At 46.9% G+C, this 16083-nt stretch overlaps 1 protein-coding gene across 1 annotated transcript in view; it reads left to right on the forward strand.

Annotated features, from left to right (window-relative positions):
• Window positions 1-15630, forward strand: part of SCPEP1 (serine carboxypeptidase 1) — a 29951-nt gene extending 14321 nt beyond the window's left edge. Inside the window, exons 5-13 of the mRNA XM_055399061.2 lie at window positions 312-386; window positions 3483-3555; window positions 8054-8091; window positions 8591-8719; window positions 9326-9419; window positions 10151-10264; window positions 12218-12355; window positions 13899-14062; window positions 15028-15630. Of these exons, the coding sequence (XP_055255036.2) occupies window positions 312-386; window positions 3483-3555; window positions 8054-8091; window positions 8591-8719; window positions 9326-9419; window positions 10151-10264; window positions 12218-12355; window positions 13899-14062; window positions 15028-15090 (888 nt within the window). The 3' untranslated portion in view covers window positions 15091-15630. The remainder of the gene's footprint in view (window positions 1-311; window positions 387-3482; window positions 3556-8053; window positions 8092-8590; window positions 8720-9325; window positions 9420-10150; window positions 10265-12217; window positions 12356-13898; window positions 14063-15027) is intronic.
• The last annotated feature ends 453 nt before the right edge of the window (window positions 15631-16083 follow it).

The raw sequence follows: 16083 nt of genomic DNA on the forward strand, positions 1-16083 counted from the left end.
CAAACACCCACAAGAGTTACATGCCCAGCTCATTCCAGAGAACACCTTTTTGTACCCAAGGATCAGGTTGTGGGCTTCTGTTTCTGTCATCTCTAAAGATGGTTTTAGCTTGAAAGAGTGACCCTGCACCCAGTATTCTACTGAAACATAAAAATCAGATATGGGAGGAAAGATCAGCAGAAGCATATTTGTCTTGCCTGGCCATTACATGCAGTAGAAATTTGAAATGGACTCATGTGAATTAAAAGGCGTTCAGGGGGGAAAAAAAAGGCATTCAGGATATTTACTTTGTAAATTCCTTTTCTTCCTAGACGATTCCATTCTACATTTTCTCAGAGTCCTATGGAGGAAAGATGGCTGCTGGCATTGCTCTAGAACTTTATAAGGTAACAGGGAAGATGGCTTCGTTGTTTGGTCCCAGACAGAAACTGATTATGTTACTTGTTGTGCTTACCTAATAATTAAATATGCTCTGAATAGGACCTTGTACATAGAAAGTAAGAGAAAGTCTGTAGTAATAACCGTAAAAAGTTTTGAAAAGAATAGTGCAGTTGGCACTGTCCGATAATAAACAAGCTATACAGCTGAGTAAAGCAGTTTGGTGCTGGCATAGCAACACACGCAGGTAAATGTAGCAGGCTAAAGAGTCTGGAAGCATATTTTATCTGTACTTGTTTATATGTATGTTTATGCACATGAGTGTATGTATATGGTACATATATATCATCCTTACAGAAGATCGTATGTAAACAATAGGGTGGTATTTCAAATCACTGAGGGAAAGGCAGACTGTTCAGCAAATGGTTTGGAGACAAATGGCTGTTACTTTGGAAGACAGTAAAGTTAGATTCCTGCCTTGCATAAAGCGTCAGTGTTTTGTTTGTCTGCACTGGGTCTCTGTCGCTGCACACGGCCTTTCTCTAGTTGCGGTGAGCAGACACTGCTCTTCGCTGCAGTGCACAGGCTTCTCATAGTGTTGGCTTCTCCTCTTGTGGAGCACGGGTTGAGGGTGTGTAGGCTTCAGTAGTTGCGTCTCATGAGCTGCAGGGCTCACTAGTTGTGGCTCATGGGAATAGTTTCCCCAAGGCATGTGGAATCTTCTCGGGCCAGGGATGGAACCCATGTCTCCTGCATTGGCAGGTGGAGTCTTAAACACTGGACCACGAGGGAAGTCCAGAACAGCAGTTCTTGATAGATTAAAAACTTTAATGTAAAAATCAGAACTATAAGTGTACTTGAAAATATAGAAGAAAAGATTTACAATCTTGGGTAGGAAAAGCTTTCTTTCATAAGATGAAAAACCAAAAAGGATAATTTTGACATAATTTAGATCAAGCAGAAATTTAAAATTTCTTCAGTTCAGTTCAGTCACTCAGTCCTGTCTGACTTTTGGGACCCCATGAATTGCAGCTTGCCAGGCCTCCCTATCCATCACCAACTCCCGGAGTTCACTCAGCCTCATGTGCATTGAGTTGGTGATGCCATCCAGACATCTCATCCTCTGTCGTCCCCTTCTCCTCCTGCCTTCAGTCTTTCCCAGCATCAAAGTCTTTCCAAATGAGTCAGCTCTTCGCATCAGGTGCCAAAGTATTGGAGTTTCAGCTTCAGCATCAGTCCTTCCAATGAATATTCAGGACTGATTTCCTTTAGGATGGACTGGTTGGATCTCCTTGCTGTCCAGGGGATTCTCAAGAGTCTTCTCCAACACCACAGTTCAAAAGTATCAATTCTTCGGCGCTCAGCTTTCATTATAGTCCAACTCTCACATCCATACATGACCATTGGAAAAACAATAGCTTTGACTAGATGGACCTTTGACGGCAAAGTAATGTCTCTGCTTTTTAATATGCTGTCTAGGCTGGTCATAACTTTTCTTCCAAGAAGTAAGTGTCTTTTAATTTCATGGCTGCAGTCACCATCTGCAGTGATTTTGGAGCACAAAAAAATAAAGTCTCTCACTGTTTCCATTGTTTCCCCATCTATTTGCCATGAAGTGATGGGACCAGATGCCATGATCTTGGTTTTCTGAATGTTGAGTTTTAGGCCAGCTTTTTCACTCTCCTCTTTAACCTTCATCAAGAGGCTCTTTAGTTCTTCGCTTTCTGCCATAAGGGTGGTGTCATCTGAGGTTATTGATATTTTTCCCGGCAGTCTTGATTCTAGCTCGGGCCTCATCCAGTCCAGAATTTCTCATGATGTACTCTGCATATAAGTTAAATAAGCAGGGTGACAATATACAGCCTTGACCTACTCCTTTCCGGATTTGGAAGCAGCCTGTTGTTCCATGTCCAGTTCTAACTGTTGCTTCTTGAGCTGCATACAGATTTCTCAGGAGGCAGGTAAAGTGGTCTGGTATTCCCATCTGTTTTAGAATTTTCCACAGTTTGTTGTGATCCACACAGTCAAAGGCTTTGGTGTAGTCAATAAAGCAGAAGTAGATGTTTTTCTGGAACTTGCTTGGTTTTTCGATGATCCAACGGATGTTGGCCATTTGATCTCTGGTTCCTCTGCCTTTTCTAAATCCAGCTTGAACATCTGAAAGTTCATGGTTCACCTACTGTTGAACCCTGGCTTGGAGAATTTTGAGCATTATTATCTATGGAGGATTACTTAAGTGAAATACGTGGATCCTTCCATGATGGACAGTTTGCAGCCATCAGAAAGAATGGGTAGATCTGTGAATATATACACATATGAATATATATATGCTTATGAAACCAAAGAAAGATGTTAGAATAATATATACCATGTTACCTGTGGTTAACTCATGGGCGTGAGGGTGTCGGTGGGGCAGTGGTAACGTTTTTTTCACGTTTTTCTCCTGCCTCCTTCTGTGAGTATCTTACAGTAAACTTGTGTGACCTTTTTGTTTAATTGAAGTATAATTGATGTTCAGTATCATATGTTCCCTATGTACAGTACAGCAGTGGTAGTGTTAGTCGCTCAGTCGTGTCCGACTCGTTGTGATCCCACGACTGTAGCTCCCCAGGTTCCTCTGTCCATGGGAGTCTCCAGGCAGGAATACTGAAGTGGATTGCCGTTGCCTTCTCCAGAGGATCTTCCCAACCCAGGGATCGAAGCCAGGTCTCCTGCATTGCAGGCAGATTCTTTACCATTTGAACCATAGGGAAGACTCTCATGTACAATGTAATGATTTATAATTTGTAAAGGTTATACTCTGTACATTCCCTGTGTCCCTTCTAAAGAAGATGGGGGCCGCACCAGACCCCACACAAATCCTGCCAACACCCTTGGGAGAACTTCACAGTTCCTATTCATTTTGAAGATGGTGGGCGGCAGGACGGTTACCCTTGCCCTCTAGTAGATGTCTGAGGTCTTTGGGTACCCAGAGCATCCGAGGTGGGCAGAAGCATTCTATGCTCAGGAAAGGACATGTATTAAGGCGTGACTCCCTCCTGTTGAGGAAGGTAGGGAGACCCCTGGGTCTTCTTGACAAGGATGTTTCTTTGCTTCTCTTTCAGGCCATTCAGCAAGGGACCATCCGGTGCAACTTTGCCGGGGTTGCCCTGGGTGACTCTTGGATCTCTCCCATTGGTAAGTAGGACATTTTCAGATTTCTTTTCTGGCAGGGGGCAGGGGTGAGAGGGTAGGGAAAGGTGTGTTGGTGGGGCTGAGCTGCACGATGTGCAAGGTCTTAGTTCCCTGACCAGGGATTGAACCTGGGCCCCCTGCACTGGGAGCCACTGGACTACCAGGGATGTCCTTCAGTCCACATTGTGAAAAGGACTGCCCTTTGTGTGTCCTTCCCGGATGAACCTCCAGGACACCATGATGCTGCAGAAACCTTGACCCGAGACCTGAGGGGTCAGCGGGTTTCCTGCCAAGTTTCCCACTCAGTGTGATAGAACTGGCCTCCCGCGTCCTTCAAGGGTCTCATCACAGCTGCGTTAACAATACTAAACACTTTATATGTGTTACCTCTGCTGAAGCTTAATGACATCTCCATGGGGCGGATGGTATTATTATCCCCAGGTTTGGAGGTGATGAAACTGAGACTAAGGAAGCAATTTTCCTAAAGTCACAGAGCTAAACCCAGGATGCACATGAAGGCAGCAGGCACTTAGCTATCACCGTGCGTTCCTCCTTGAGACCAGTAGGTCAGCCTCCTGCTTTGCACATGCTCTTCATCTGGTCCAAAATCTCCCGAGTTCAGCTCGCATGACCCACCTGCCCTTGAGTCTGTCTGCCCAGCCCTGAATCCCTCCTTCCAGGTGTACCTTATATACCACTCTTCTATCCCAGAAGCACTCCCTTGTTGGAGGAGAATTACTGTTCACTTTCATGTGCAATTATTAATTGCTTGCTAGTGAGCAGGTGTGCTCAGTGCTAGGAAAGATATACAGACCTGTTTCATGCCTTCAAGAAGATCTGCACAGTTCAGTATGGTAACCGTAGCCACAATACCGAAATCAGCTTGATTATATTCTTTGCAGCCAAAGATGGAGAAGCTCTATACAGTCAGTAGAAAAAGACTGGGAGCAGACAGGGCTCAGATCATGAACTCCTTATTGCCAAATTCAGACTTAAGTTGAAGAAAGTAGGGAAAACCACTAGACCATTCAGGTATGACCTAAATCAAATCCCTTATGATTATACAATAGAAGTGACAAATAGATTCAAGGGATTAGATCTGATAGACAGAGTCCCTGAAGAACTATGGATGGAGGTTCATGACATTGTACAGGAGACAGGGATAGAGACCACCCCCAAGAAAAAGAAATGCAAAAAGGAAAAATGGCTGTCTGAGGAGGCCTTACAAATAGCTGAGAAAAGAAGTGAAAGGCAAAGGAGAAAAGGAAAGATATATCCATTTGAATGCAGAGTTCCAAAGGATAGCAAGGAGAGATAAGAAAGCCTTCCTCAGTGATCAGTGCAAAGAAATAGAGGAAAACAATAGAATGGGAAAGACTAGAGATCTCTTCAAGAAAGTTAGAGACACAAAGGGAACATTTCATGCAAAGATGGGCTCGATAAAGGACAGAAATGGTATGAACCTAACAGATGCAGAAGAAATTAAGAAGACGCGGCAAGAATACCCAGAAGAACTATACAAAAAGATTTTCATGACCCAGATAACCACAACGGTGTGATCACTGACCTAGAGCCAGACATCCTGGAATGTGAAGTCAAGTGGACCTCAGAAAGCATCACTACGACTAAAGCTAGTGGAGGTGACGGAATTCCAGTTGAGCTATTTCAAATCCTGAAAGATGAGGCTGTGTGGTCCACAAGTCAACAGCCATGTGCAGCTACTGGATACTTTCAAATGTGAGTAGTGAAGATGAAAGGTGCTGCACTCAATATGCCAGCAAATTTGGAAAACTCATCAGTGGCCACAGGACTGGAAAATGTCCATTTTCATTCCAATCCCAAAGAAAGGCTATGCCAAAGAATGCTCAAACTACCGCACAATTGCACTCATCTCACACGCTAGTAAAGTAATGCCCAAATTCTCCAAGCCAGGCTTCAACAGTATGTGAACCATGAAATTCCAGATCTTCAGGCTTTATTTAGAAAAGGCAGAGGAACGAGAGATCAAATTGCCAGCATCCGCTGAATCATTGAAAAAGCAAGAGAGTTCCAGAAAAACATGTATTTCTGCTTTATTGACTACGCCGAAGCCTTTGAGTGTGTGGATAACGACAAACTGTGGAAAATTCTGAAACAGATGGGAATACCAGACCACCTGACCTGCCTCTTGAGAAACCTGTATGCAGGTCAGGAAGCAACAGTTAGAACTGGACATGGAACAACAGACTTGTTCCAAATCTGGAAAGGAGTATGTCAAGGCTGTGTATTGTCACTCTGCTTATTTAACTTATATGCAGAGTACATCATGCGAAATGCTGGGCTGGATGAAGCCCAAGCTGGAATCAAGATTGCCGGGAGAAATATCAATAACCTCAGATATGCAGATGACACCACCCTTATGGCAGAAAGCAAAGAAGAACTAAAGAGCCTCTTGATGAAAGTGAAAGAGGAGAGTAAAAAGTTGGCTTAAAACTCAGCATTCAGAACATCTGGTCCCATCATTTCATGGCAAATAGATGGGGGAAACGATGGAAACAGTGAGAGACTTTATTTTTTTGTGCTCCAAAATCACTGCAGATGGTGACTGCAGCCATGAAATTAAAAGACACTTACTTCTTGGAAGAAAAGTTATGACCAGCCTAGACAGCATATTAAAAAGCAGAGACATTACTTTGCCGTCAAAGGTCCATCTAGTCAAAGCTATTGTTTTTCCAATGGTCATGTATGGATGTGAGAGTTGGACTATAATGAAAGCTGAGCGCCGAAGAATTGATACTTTTGAACTGTGGTGTTGGAGAAGACTCTTGAGAATCCCTTGGACTGCAAGGAGGTCCAACCAGTCCATCCTAAAGGAAATCAGTCCTGAATATTCATTGGAAGGACTGATGCTGAAGCTGAGTCTCCAATGCTTTGGCTACCTGATGCGAAGAGCTGACTCATTTGGAAAGACTCTGATGCTGGGAAAGACTGAAGGCAGGAGGAGAAGGGGACGACAGAGGATGAGATGGTTGGATGGCATCACCGACTCGATGGGCATGAGTTTGGGTAAACTCCAGGCGTTGGTGTTGGACAGGGAGGCCTGGCGTGCTTCAGTCCCTGGGGTCTCAAAGAGTCAGACACGACTGAGTGACTGAACTGAACTGAGCCTCCTATGACTCTTTAAATTTATATTAATTAAAAAACAATAAAAATTGCGGTCTTTCATCTTCACTATTCACATTTGAAAGTATCCAGTAGCTGCACATGGCTGTTGACTTGTGGACCACACATACATAGAACGTTTCTGTCACTGCAGGAAGTTCTGTTGGACATCAGAGGTACACATCCAGGATCAAACCACAGCCTCCAAGTCAAGTCTGTCCTGCCACTGTGCTTTAGTAAATAAGCTTTTTGCTGGCACACTCACACGCCCGTTCATTTGTGGAATACAGGTCATTTGTTTGGAGCCTACCACAGCAGAGTTGAGTAGTTGCAGCTGAGACCAATTGACCTGCAAAGCCAAACATATTTACTGTTTGTCCCTTTATAGAAAAGGTTTGCCAATCTCTGGTCTAGATAAAGCAGGAAATGGGATGCCTTGGAGGGCTGCAGTTGATCCTTTATAAGAAACTGGGGCCCAGGCTTGATGGTTTAGCTGGAGAGGAGAATGACAGCTAGTTTCTGAAGGAGCTGATGTGTCTGCATTTCTTAGGGTTTGTTCTGAAGAATACCAGCCCACTGAAATGGGTTGCCATTTCCTTCTCCATTGATGTAAGTCAACTGTACTTCAATTTAAGAAAAATTACAGAAAACAGAAGAAAACCACATAAGCCAAAACAACAAAAAAAGCTGTGCTTGGTACCTTCTTGGCACTTCTATCAGTGGACTAGCCTTAGTTATGATAACTGTGAACTTGTCCAAACCAAGCCCAGCTGTTCTCTGTGAAGTTAGGCGTTGTCTTACTCACATTTGTCTCATATAAAACTCGTTATTGGCTTTACGCCAATTCTCATGCCTTTAAATTCTCAGTGTATTTTTGGAATTGAAATGAATTGATTGGCAGTATAGCCCCAGAAACTTGATGAAATCATTAGTATTCGTCCTTAATTAGCTCGTTGGCGGAAGCTTGTGTCCTCAAATTGGAGGAGCGGGCAGGGTACAGAGCAGAGCAGGGGGTGGGGAAATATTTTAAACCGTCACAGAATCTAGAAGATGCAGGTAAGCGCCTCCGCTGCACACACACGGCCTGTCTGTGGAGCCATCCCCGGCGCTGACTCACTGGCTGGGCCAGCGTCAGGCCAGATTAATGTGGCCTTTAGCCCTGACTCAACAGAAAGGGTCCCACACCCTCACCCCACCTCCCAGCCCCCAAGATGTGAGCCCTGATAGGTTAAGGAGCCTTCAGCCTCACAGCCACTGTGTCTCTTGCTTCTGTCTCTGCTTTGGGAGGAAAGCTGGTTGGGTATTTGGAGGGGAGGACAGTCCCAGCAAACTCACTTTGTTCTCACGTGGTGTCTTTTAGACTCAGTGCTCTCCTGGGGACCCTACCTGTACAGCATGGTAAGTAGACGCGCCCCCACTCTCACCCTAACAGCCCCACTGACTTCCTCTGGCTCTGTCTGCGGAAGGGTCCAAGCTATTTGGGTTCGTCTGTGCGGTTGACACTGTCCCTTAGGGACCTATCTGATAATCCATATCAAGCTGAAAATCCTAAGCAACATCTGGCCTTGGGGACAGATTTAAAGAAACAGCAACACAGTTATCCCATCGCTCCAGATATGAGACATGCACATTTAAAATCTCCCAGGTTTTCATTATAGACATTTCCAGAATGCAGAAAAGTTGAACGATCATGGTGAACACCCATATACCCATCACCTAGACTCAGTTGCCATTTCCTGGTATTTCCCTCATCAGCAAACACAGCGCTGGTTATGCTGTGCTTTTCTATGGACGTGCCTCTTGCTCCTGCCGCCCGCTTTTTCTGTTACCCATCCCTACCCCGTGCGATGCCAGGGTTCTATCTCTTGCAAAGTCAGTGTTCTTGTTTGCATTCCAGTCTCTTCTCGACGACCAAGGTCTGGCAGAGGTGTCTAAGGTTGCAGAGGAAGTCCTGGATGCCCTGAGCAAGAAACTCTACCAAGAGGCCACCAAGCTCTGGGGGAAAGCAGAAATGGTCATTGAACAGGTAAGAGGGGACGAATTCAGGCAGCCTCGTTGGCTTTTCCCTGAGGGTGAAGGGACCTTGGTTGGTGCTGTCAGGGCTGGGGTCTATCCGGAGATTGCCCACAAGCCGGGAAATGGTTATCAAGCTAAACAATACATCTGACCAGTCTGAGCAGTGACAAGGTTAGGAAGCCACCCACCCTGCAAGACTTGCCTGTCCCTCAGCTGAAGGTATGGATTCTATAAGAAAGAATATGTCTTGCCAAGGTGATTGTTTGGGTCCTTGCCAGCCAGCATTCTGGCTGCAGTGAGCCAGGAGGGAACAATCCACAGGTTGAGGACTTGAGTATGTAGGACCCTCTGCAGATTCTTCCTGGAAATTAACACACAGGCTCTTGGTTTTCTTCTGTGGCATTGGAGCCATCCCTGGATGAGCTACCTCCAGGAGACCGGGCTGGCACTGCTGGTCTCTGGGCCTCCAGAGCTTGTTTCTTTCTGGTCCGAGCAAATGTACAAAATTACAGCTGTCCTTGGACGATATGGGGAGCCAGGTACCTTACTGTTTTGCAGCTCTGGTAGTGGATAAACAAAGAAAACAAATAACCCAATTCATTCTTGTGTATTTCAGAACACAGATGGGGTGAACTTCTATAACATCTTAACTAAGAACTCTCCTGTGTCCACAGTGGCGTCGAGTCTAGAATTCACCCAAAAACACCTCGGTGAGTGGACCTTGACGTTGTGAGACCATTTCTCAGCTTCCCTGCCTCTACCAATTTTTTGAGAAGTTTTATTGACATATAATTTACATACCATAACATTCACCCATGTTGTATAATTCAGTGGGTTTTAGTGTATTTAGAACATTTCATCACCACGATCCTGTTTTAGAACATTTCCATCACCCCAGAAAGATCCCACATGTCTGTCTGTAGTCAATTTCTTTTCCCGCTTCCAGCCTCAGGCAACCACTAACCTGCTTTCTGTCTCTAGATTTGCCTTTTTAGGACATTTCACATTGATGGACTCATCCACGAGGTAGTCTTGCACTTAACATGGTGTTTTTGAAATTTGGAAACCAGCTTCTACACATTGAATTACAATGTTAAGCCTCCTAAAGCCTGGATTGAATTGTCTTCACTGCGGGTGCTGAATGCCTGATATCCTATCTTTATACAGAAGCTGCTGGAGGCCTCTAGGTTCCACTCAGCTGATTTCCTTAGGCCGTGCTGGAGAACCTTACTGGCCCCAAAGGACATAAAATGCACCAGTCAAAGCCAATAAAGCCTCTCCACTTGGAACAGGTTCCTGACTTTCCCCGGGGGAATCGGGGGACCACTTTTCATCTTCCAGGTGCAAGCCTCCCTCTCACAGCATCCCTGGCAGCTTAGAAAAGAGGGCCTCTTGGTCTTGTTTCCAGTCCTTTGACTCACCGTGTACCTGTTTGTTTTAGCTCTTCTTTTCCAGCGCCACGTGAGACATCTACAACAGGATGCCTTAAGTCAGCTCATGAATGGCCCCATCAGGAAGAAGCTCAGGATTATTCCTGAGGATTGCACCTGGGGAGGTAACTTGTGTGACTTAATGAAGTGTTGTTTGTAGAGCCGGGGGTGACAGAGGTGACCATTCAAAGTCTTAATTTGCAGAATGGGTGTTTGTGGTGGTGATGATGTGCTTAGTTGCAGGTAGAACATTATTACTGTTCACATCGGATGGCTGGGCAGACAAAGAGACAGTGAGTGGGATGCCAAAACTGGTTCCGAATCAAGGCTTGGGAAGGGACGTGGGCGGGGAAGGAAATGAAGTGGTTGGTTATAGGTCGGTCACTGCTGAAGCCAGGAGTGGGTCCACGAGAATCATCATCACCCTTTCATCTACGTGTATGTCCGTGTCCGTAAGAAAAGCTTGAGATTTTAAAAAGCCATGCCCAAGGCCACGGTTGGTTGTGAGTGTGTTGGGAAAAAAAATCATTTTTGGACAGGGTGTGAGCAGGCCGGCCTCTGCAGGTGTCCTGATGTGGATGATGAGGTCTGGCATCTGTTGCCTTCTGGGCTGAAGGTCACAGGGGTGACATATTGGGGTCCTCAGGGACCAGGGTCAGTGAAAAATAATCCAGCGTAAGTTCCTGCTCAATCTTGCGGGAAAGCCATGAGCAAGCAGGACTGCCATGCTCCTGGAGGGGGAGCCCGCCAAGCTGAGGAGGGTTTTGTTCATGTCCAAGAGCCCCCAAAGCTATGCTCCGTGGGGTGGAACCTTGACAGCTACAGAGAGACTGGGACTCAGCCAGCCTCCCAGCCCTCAGTCAGCAGAGCACTCGTCCAAGACCTGGTGTCGTCTTGTCCCCGTCATCTCCTGGAGTTTTCTAGAAATGAAGGGGAAGTTGGCTCAAATAAAAGAATACAGTTTCAGAGCTGTGAGGGGTGCAGACAGCCATGGTGGGCTGTGCTGCTGAGGAGGAGCAGATGTGAGTACCCCCGGGAGGCCAGGTGCAGGCCAGGCTCACAAGAACACACCTTGTCAGCTCAGCCCCTTCCTCTTACCCTCACGGCTGTGTCATCTGGCCCCGGCTTCTCTCATTTTCGGGACTTTTGCAGATGAAAACTGCTAAGAGCAAACTCCCCCTGGCCCTGGGTGTGCCTGTGTAGGGTCTGGAAAGGAGACTCTCCTTTCTGGGCACCCTCAGTGTCCTGAGCCCAGTTTGCAGTATTGTCAGGTGTGTGTTCCTGTCCCAGCTCGCCACGGGCTGTGTTGCCCAGGGTGTGTTTCTCAGCCTCTCTGAACTTCATGTTCCTTGCACGGAGTTGATGAAGGAAGGAGGCCATGGGATGTTGCTGACACTGGACGTACTTAGCACAGTGACTGGCAGATAAAATTCAGTGGTGGCTGTTGCCCTTGTTCAACGTGGTCAAGGATCCAACAAGAATGCTGTGCAGACCGCCCCCCTCCCCTGTTGCCCAGGGCTGGTCATCCATGCGGCTGTACCAGGCACAAGCTCCAGCTATGTTCAGGGCCGGTTTGTTGATGATTTCAGGTAGCCCTACTTGTTCAGTACTTAACACCTGGCCCTGGGGGAAAACAAAAATCAGAGACCTCAGCCTTGGTGTTACTCAGTAAAGGAGGAAAACTAACACCAACCCCAAAGCCGTGGTGCTGGAGAAGACTTGAGAGTCCCTGGGATTGCAAGGAGATCCAGCCAGTCCATCCCAAAGGAGATCAGTCCTGTTTCCTTGGGCATTGGCCTTCTCTCGGTTTCCAGCCCTCGTGACAAATGGCATCTGCTCTCGTCACAAGCACCTGAGTGAGCAGAGCTCATGTGCTGTTAGTGCTTGCCTTCTGCACGGCCAGCTTGGGACACGGATTTCTGGGCCAGCAGGTTCTGTTGGGGAGGCAGCTGTGTGTTCAGTCTTCGTCAGGCAGTGCATGGCGGTCACTCTTGGGCTGCTGGAGGCTCTGGACTAAAGAACGCCTCTTGTTCAGGCAGGTTCCAAGCTGCTCTCACTTTCTCCTTCCCCTTGTACAGGCCAGGCTGCCAGCGTCTTCCTGAACATGGAGGGGGACTTCATGAAGCCGGCCATCAGCATTGTGGACAGCCTGCTGGAAGCCGGGGTCAATGTGACCGTGTACAACGGACAGCTCGACCTCATTGTGGACACCATGGGTAGGAGCCGGTCCGAGGGCAGTGAGGAGGCAGCATCGTGCATGGAGCTGGCCCCTTGGGTGGGGTGGGGAGCGGTGACATTGATGTGGCAGGAGGAAGGCCATTTTCCATTACCTGCATCCACCTCTGACCTTGGCTGTTGCCCAAGGTTGCAACCCCCTCAGAGAAGTCTGGCCTGTCCATCTTTCGAGGTCTTCAGTCAGTCAGTTCAGTTGCTCAGTCGTGTCTGATCTTTGCGACCCCATAGACTGCAGCACGCCAGGCTTCCCTGTCCATCACCAACTCCTGGAGCTTGCTCAAACTCATATCCATCCAGTCGGTGATGCCATTCAACCATCTCATCCTCTGTTGTCCCCTTCTCCTCCTGCCTTCAATCTTTCCCAGCATTAGGGTCTTTTCCACTGAGTCTGTTCTTCACATCAGGTGGCCAAAGTATTGGAGTTTCAGCTTCAGCATCAGTCCTTCCAATGAATATTCAGGACTGATCTCCTTTAGGATGGACTAGTTGGATCTCCTTGCAGTCCAGGGGACTCTCAAGAGTCTTCTCCAATACCACAGTTCAAAAGCAGCAGTTATAGTGCTCAGCTTTCCTTATAGTCCAACTCTCACATCCATATATGACTACTGGAAAAACCATAGCCTTGACTAAACGGACCTTGGACAGCAAAGTAATGTCTGTTTTTTAATATGCTGTCTAGGTTGGTCATAGCATTTCTTCCAAGGAGCAAGCATCTTTTAATTTCATGGCTGCGGTCACCATCTGCAGCCCCCCCATTTAAAATTTTGGAGCCCCCCAAAATAAAGTCTCTCACTGTTTCCATTGTTTCCCCATCTATTTGCCATGAAGTGATGGGACCGGATGCCATAATCTTTGTTTTCTGAATGTTTTGTTTTTCTTAATGTTGACCTTTAGAGGTATGATTAAAGAAAAGGATAATTCCCACCCCCATCTCAGAATTTAGAAAGAAGACGTTTCCTTGACCATTGTACAAAGGCACCAGTTAGCTAAGGGAAAAAGCTCTCTTTTTGTGTCAAGGAGAAGGTAACACTGCAAGGTGAAGCCTGCTGACCCTATAAAGCTGGGGACTCAGGGGATGTGGTCTTTGTGGGTCCCTGCCATGCTGGCTGCCCCCCGTACCTACCTCCTGTTTCAGGAGGGCCAGGGAGAGGCTCAGGCAGTTTCTCAGGCATGAGGCACATGATCTGGTGGGTGTGAGCAGGATTGAATATTTCTGCAACTTGTGAGCCAAGGTCACTGAGGACATTTTGAAATGGTTCTGCATTTCTTCCATGAACTCGCCACATGGTCCATCGTCTCGTTACCTGGGGCTTCTCTGTCCTCCTGGCAGCCCTGTCTGCTTCCAGAGGTCCCAGGCTCCTTCCTTCGGAGCCGGGGAGCCACGGGAGGGTCATGGGCAAGAAGCACAGCTGTTAGGTTTGCCCTGGGCAGCCTGGCTGTGGCTGGGGCACCTGGTGCTGCAAATGCAGAGTCTCAGGTCCCGCCCGATGTCCTACACTGGACATGCTTTGTCCCTCTCGCCAGGTCAGGAGACCTGGATGCGAAAACTGAAATGGGAAGAATTGCCCAAATTCAATCAGCTGAAGTGGAAGCCCCTGCACAGTGACCCCACATCTTCAGAAACATCTGCCTTTGTCAAGTCCCACAAGAACCTGGCTTTCTACTGGATTCTCAGAGCTGGACATATGGTGAGAGTCAGCGTCTGTTCCAGATTCACGGCTCTGGGAGTGGAGGGAGCCACATGCACTGGTCTCATAGGTTCTTTGGGCTTGGTGGTGTTTCGGGGTCTCTATTGAAGCTCTGTTGGTGCTTCAGTGAGATAGTCAATCTGCTGAGAGATTTAATGCTGGGGTCTCTACCCTCTGCTCTTCGGGTTAAATGAGTTGAATGTTGCTTTCCTCTGGACAGTTTGTCCTGGATAGGAGAGAGGGAGGAATTGTCTTTCCCTAACATTTTTTGCTTTTTTTTTTTTTTTTTAACGGCTGTACTGTTTTGTTTTATTTATTTACCTGATTTTTTGACTGTGCTAGGTTTTTCTCTAGTTGTGGTTCACAAGAGAAAAACAGTGGATTCTCTCATGGCAGAGCAGGGGCTCTGGGCACACAGGCTTCAGTCCTTGCAGGTCGTGGGCTCCAGAGCACCAGCTCAGTAGCCTGGGCTACAAGGGCTGAGTTGCCCCGCAGCATGTGGAATCTTCCCAGACCAGGAATCGAACCCATGTCCCCTGCTTTGGCAGGAGGATTTTTAACTGCTGGACTACCAGGGAAGTCCTCCCTGATGTTTTGAGGGAGTGATATTAGAGCTCAGTCATCTGCAAGGCTGAGCGCAGTGCAGGGTACAAGGCAGGGGGTGCACGTGAGCAGTGGCTCTGGAAATGCAGTATGGAAAAGCAGGCACATTTCCTTTCTAAATGTTGACTCCTCTGGACCCCTGCTGCCCAGCAGCGTGGGAGCTCGGGAAAGTGTTTGTCCAGCACGGGGGTCATTTCACAGAGGGATGCTCTCTTCAGGATGGCACCCATGTGCGGCTGTCCTCCCAGGTTGTTGTCACAAAGCTGGTCCCCTTCCCGGGGGCAGGGTCTCAGGGTGCCAGCCCTGACCCCAGCCCCAGGCAGGGAACCGGGAGCACTAACACGGATCCTACTTGCTTCCAGGTTCCTTCCGACCAAGGGGACACGGCTCTGAAAATGATGAGGCTGGTGACTCAGCAAGAATAGGATGGCCTGGGCCGGCTGGTGGTGAACTGCTTGGTGTCAGGGCACGCGAGCCCCTGTGAGCACTCTGGCGCTGTAGGAACCTCCCTTCTCCCCTCAAGTCTAACTCAGGGAGAAGCTGACTTGGGCTGTGATTGTGAAAGTTCCCGTCAGGTTTGGCAGAGGACGGAATCATTGCCTCTGTAGCAACTTGCAAATCATTTCTGCTTGTGAAGACTTTTTTTAAAAAATGGATTTGGTTTTAATCAAAATGAAGAGTTGAAATAGCTTAACGTTTTCTTATTATAAAAGCAAATTGTGTGACTTATAGAGAAAACTGGAAATGCAAACAAAGAACCAACTAAATATCTGTATGCTCCTTTCCCAGGGACAAGCACAGTTTCCAGTTAAGTGCTCTTCCCACTACTATTTTTTTGCCATATATACATACGTATTTTTTTTACAAAAACACAATCATTGCTGTGTTATGTCATGGTCTACTTTGTTCACACATCAGTATGTCCTCAACACCTTTTCATGTCAATAAATTGTTCTCCTATAACATTTTAACGTGTGCTGAGCATTCAGTTTTATAGGTGTACCGTAATGTACCTACTAAATACTCAGTTGTTTCCCATAAGCAATTTCCAATTTGTTGCTTTTATAAATGGTGCTCTGGTGATTTATCCTGATAGTTACATTTTTACACACATCCTTATCATTTTATTACAAAAATTCCCTGAAAGTATACTGGTTAGGTCAAAGAATTGTAATGTTTTAAAAATGCTGAGTTCGGGACTTTTCAGTGTAATTCATGGCTTATGATCTGCAAAGGCTTCAGTGATAGCCTTGAAACAAATACCGCTTCTGATAGCTGTGGGGCTGAGGTTTTGAAAACTCAACCCAGAGTCTTATCCTGCTGAGTGTGGGGAAAGAGTTATCATGGGTTATGCCTACATGACCAGCCCCTTCTGACCTGATGCTAAAACAGACTTCCTTGGGCAGTGCTCCATACTT

The sequence above is a fragment of the Moschus berezovskii genome, chromosome 20 (genome assembly GCF_049115385.1).
Source record: "Moschus berezovskii isolate FMDL1 chromosome 20, NW_MosBer_1.0, whole genome shotgun sequence".
Lineage (NCBI taxonomy): Eukaryota > Metazoa > Chordata > Mammalia > Artiodactyla > Moschidae > Moschus > Moschus berezovskii.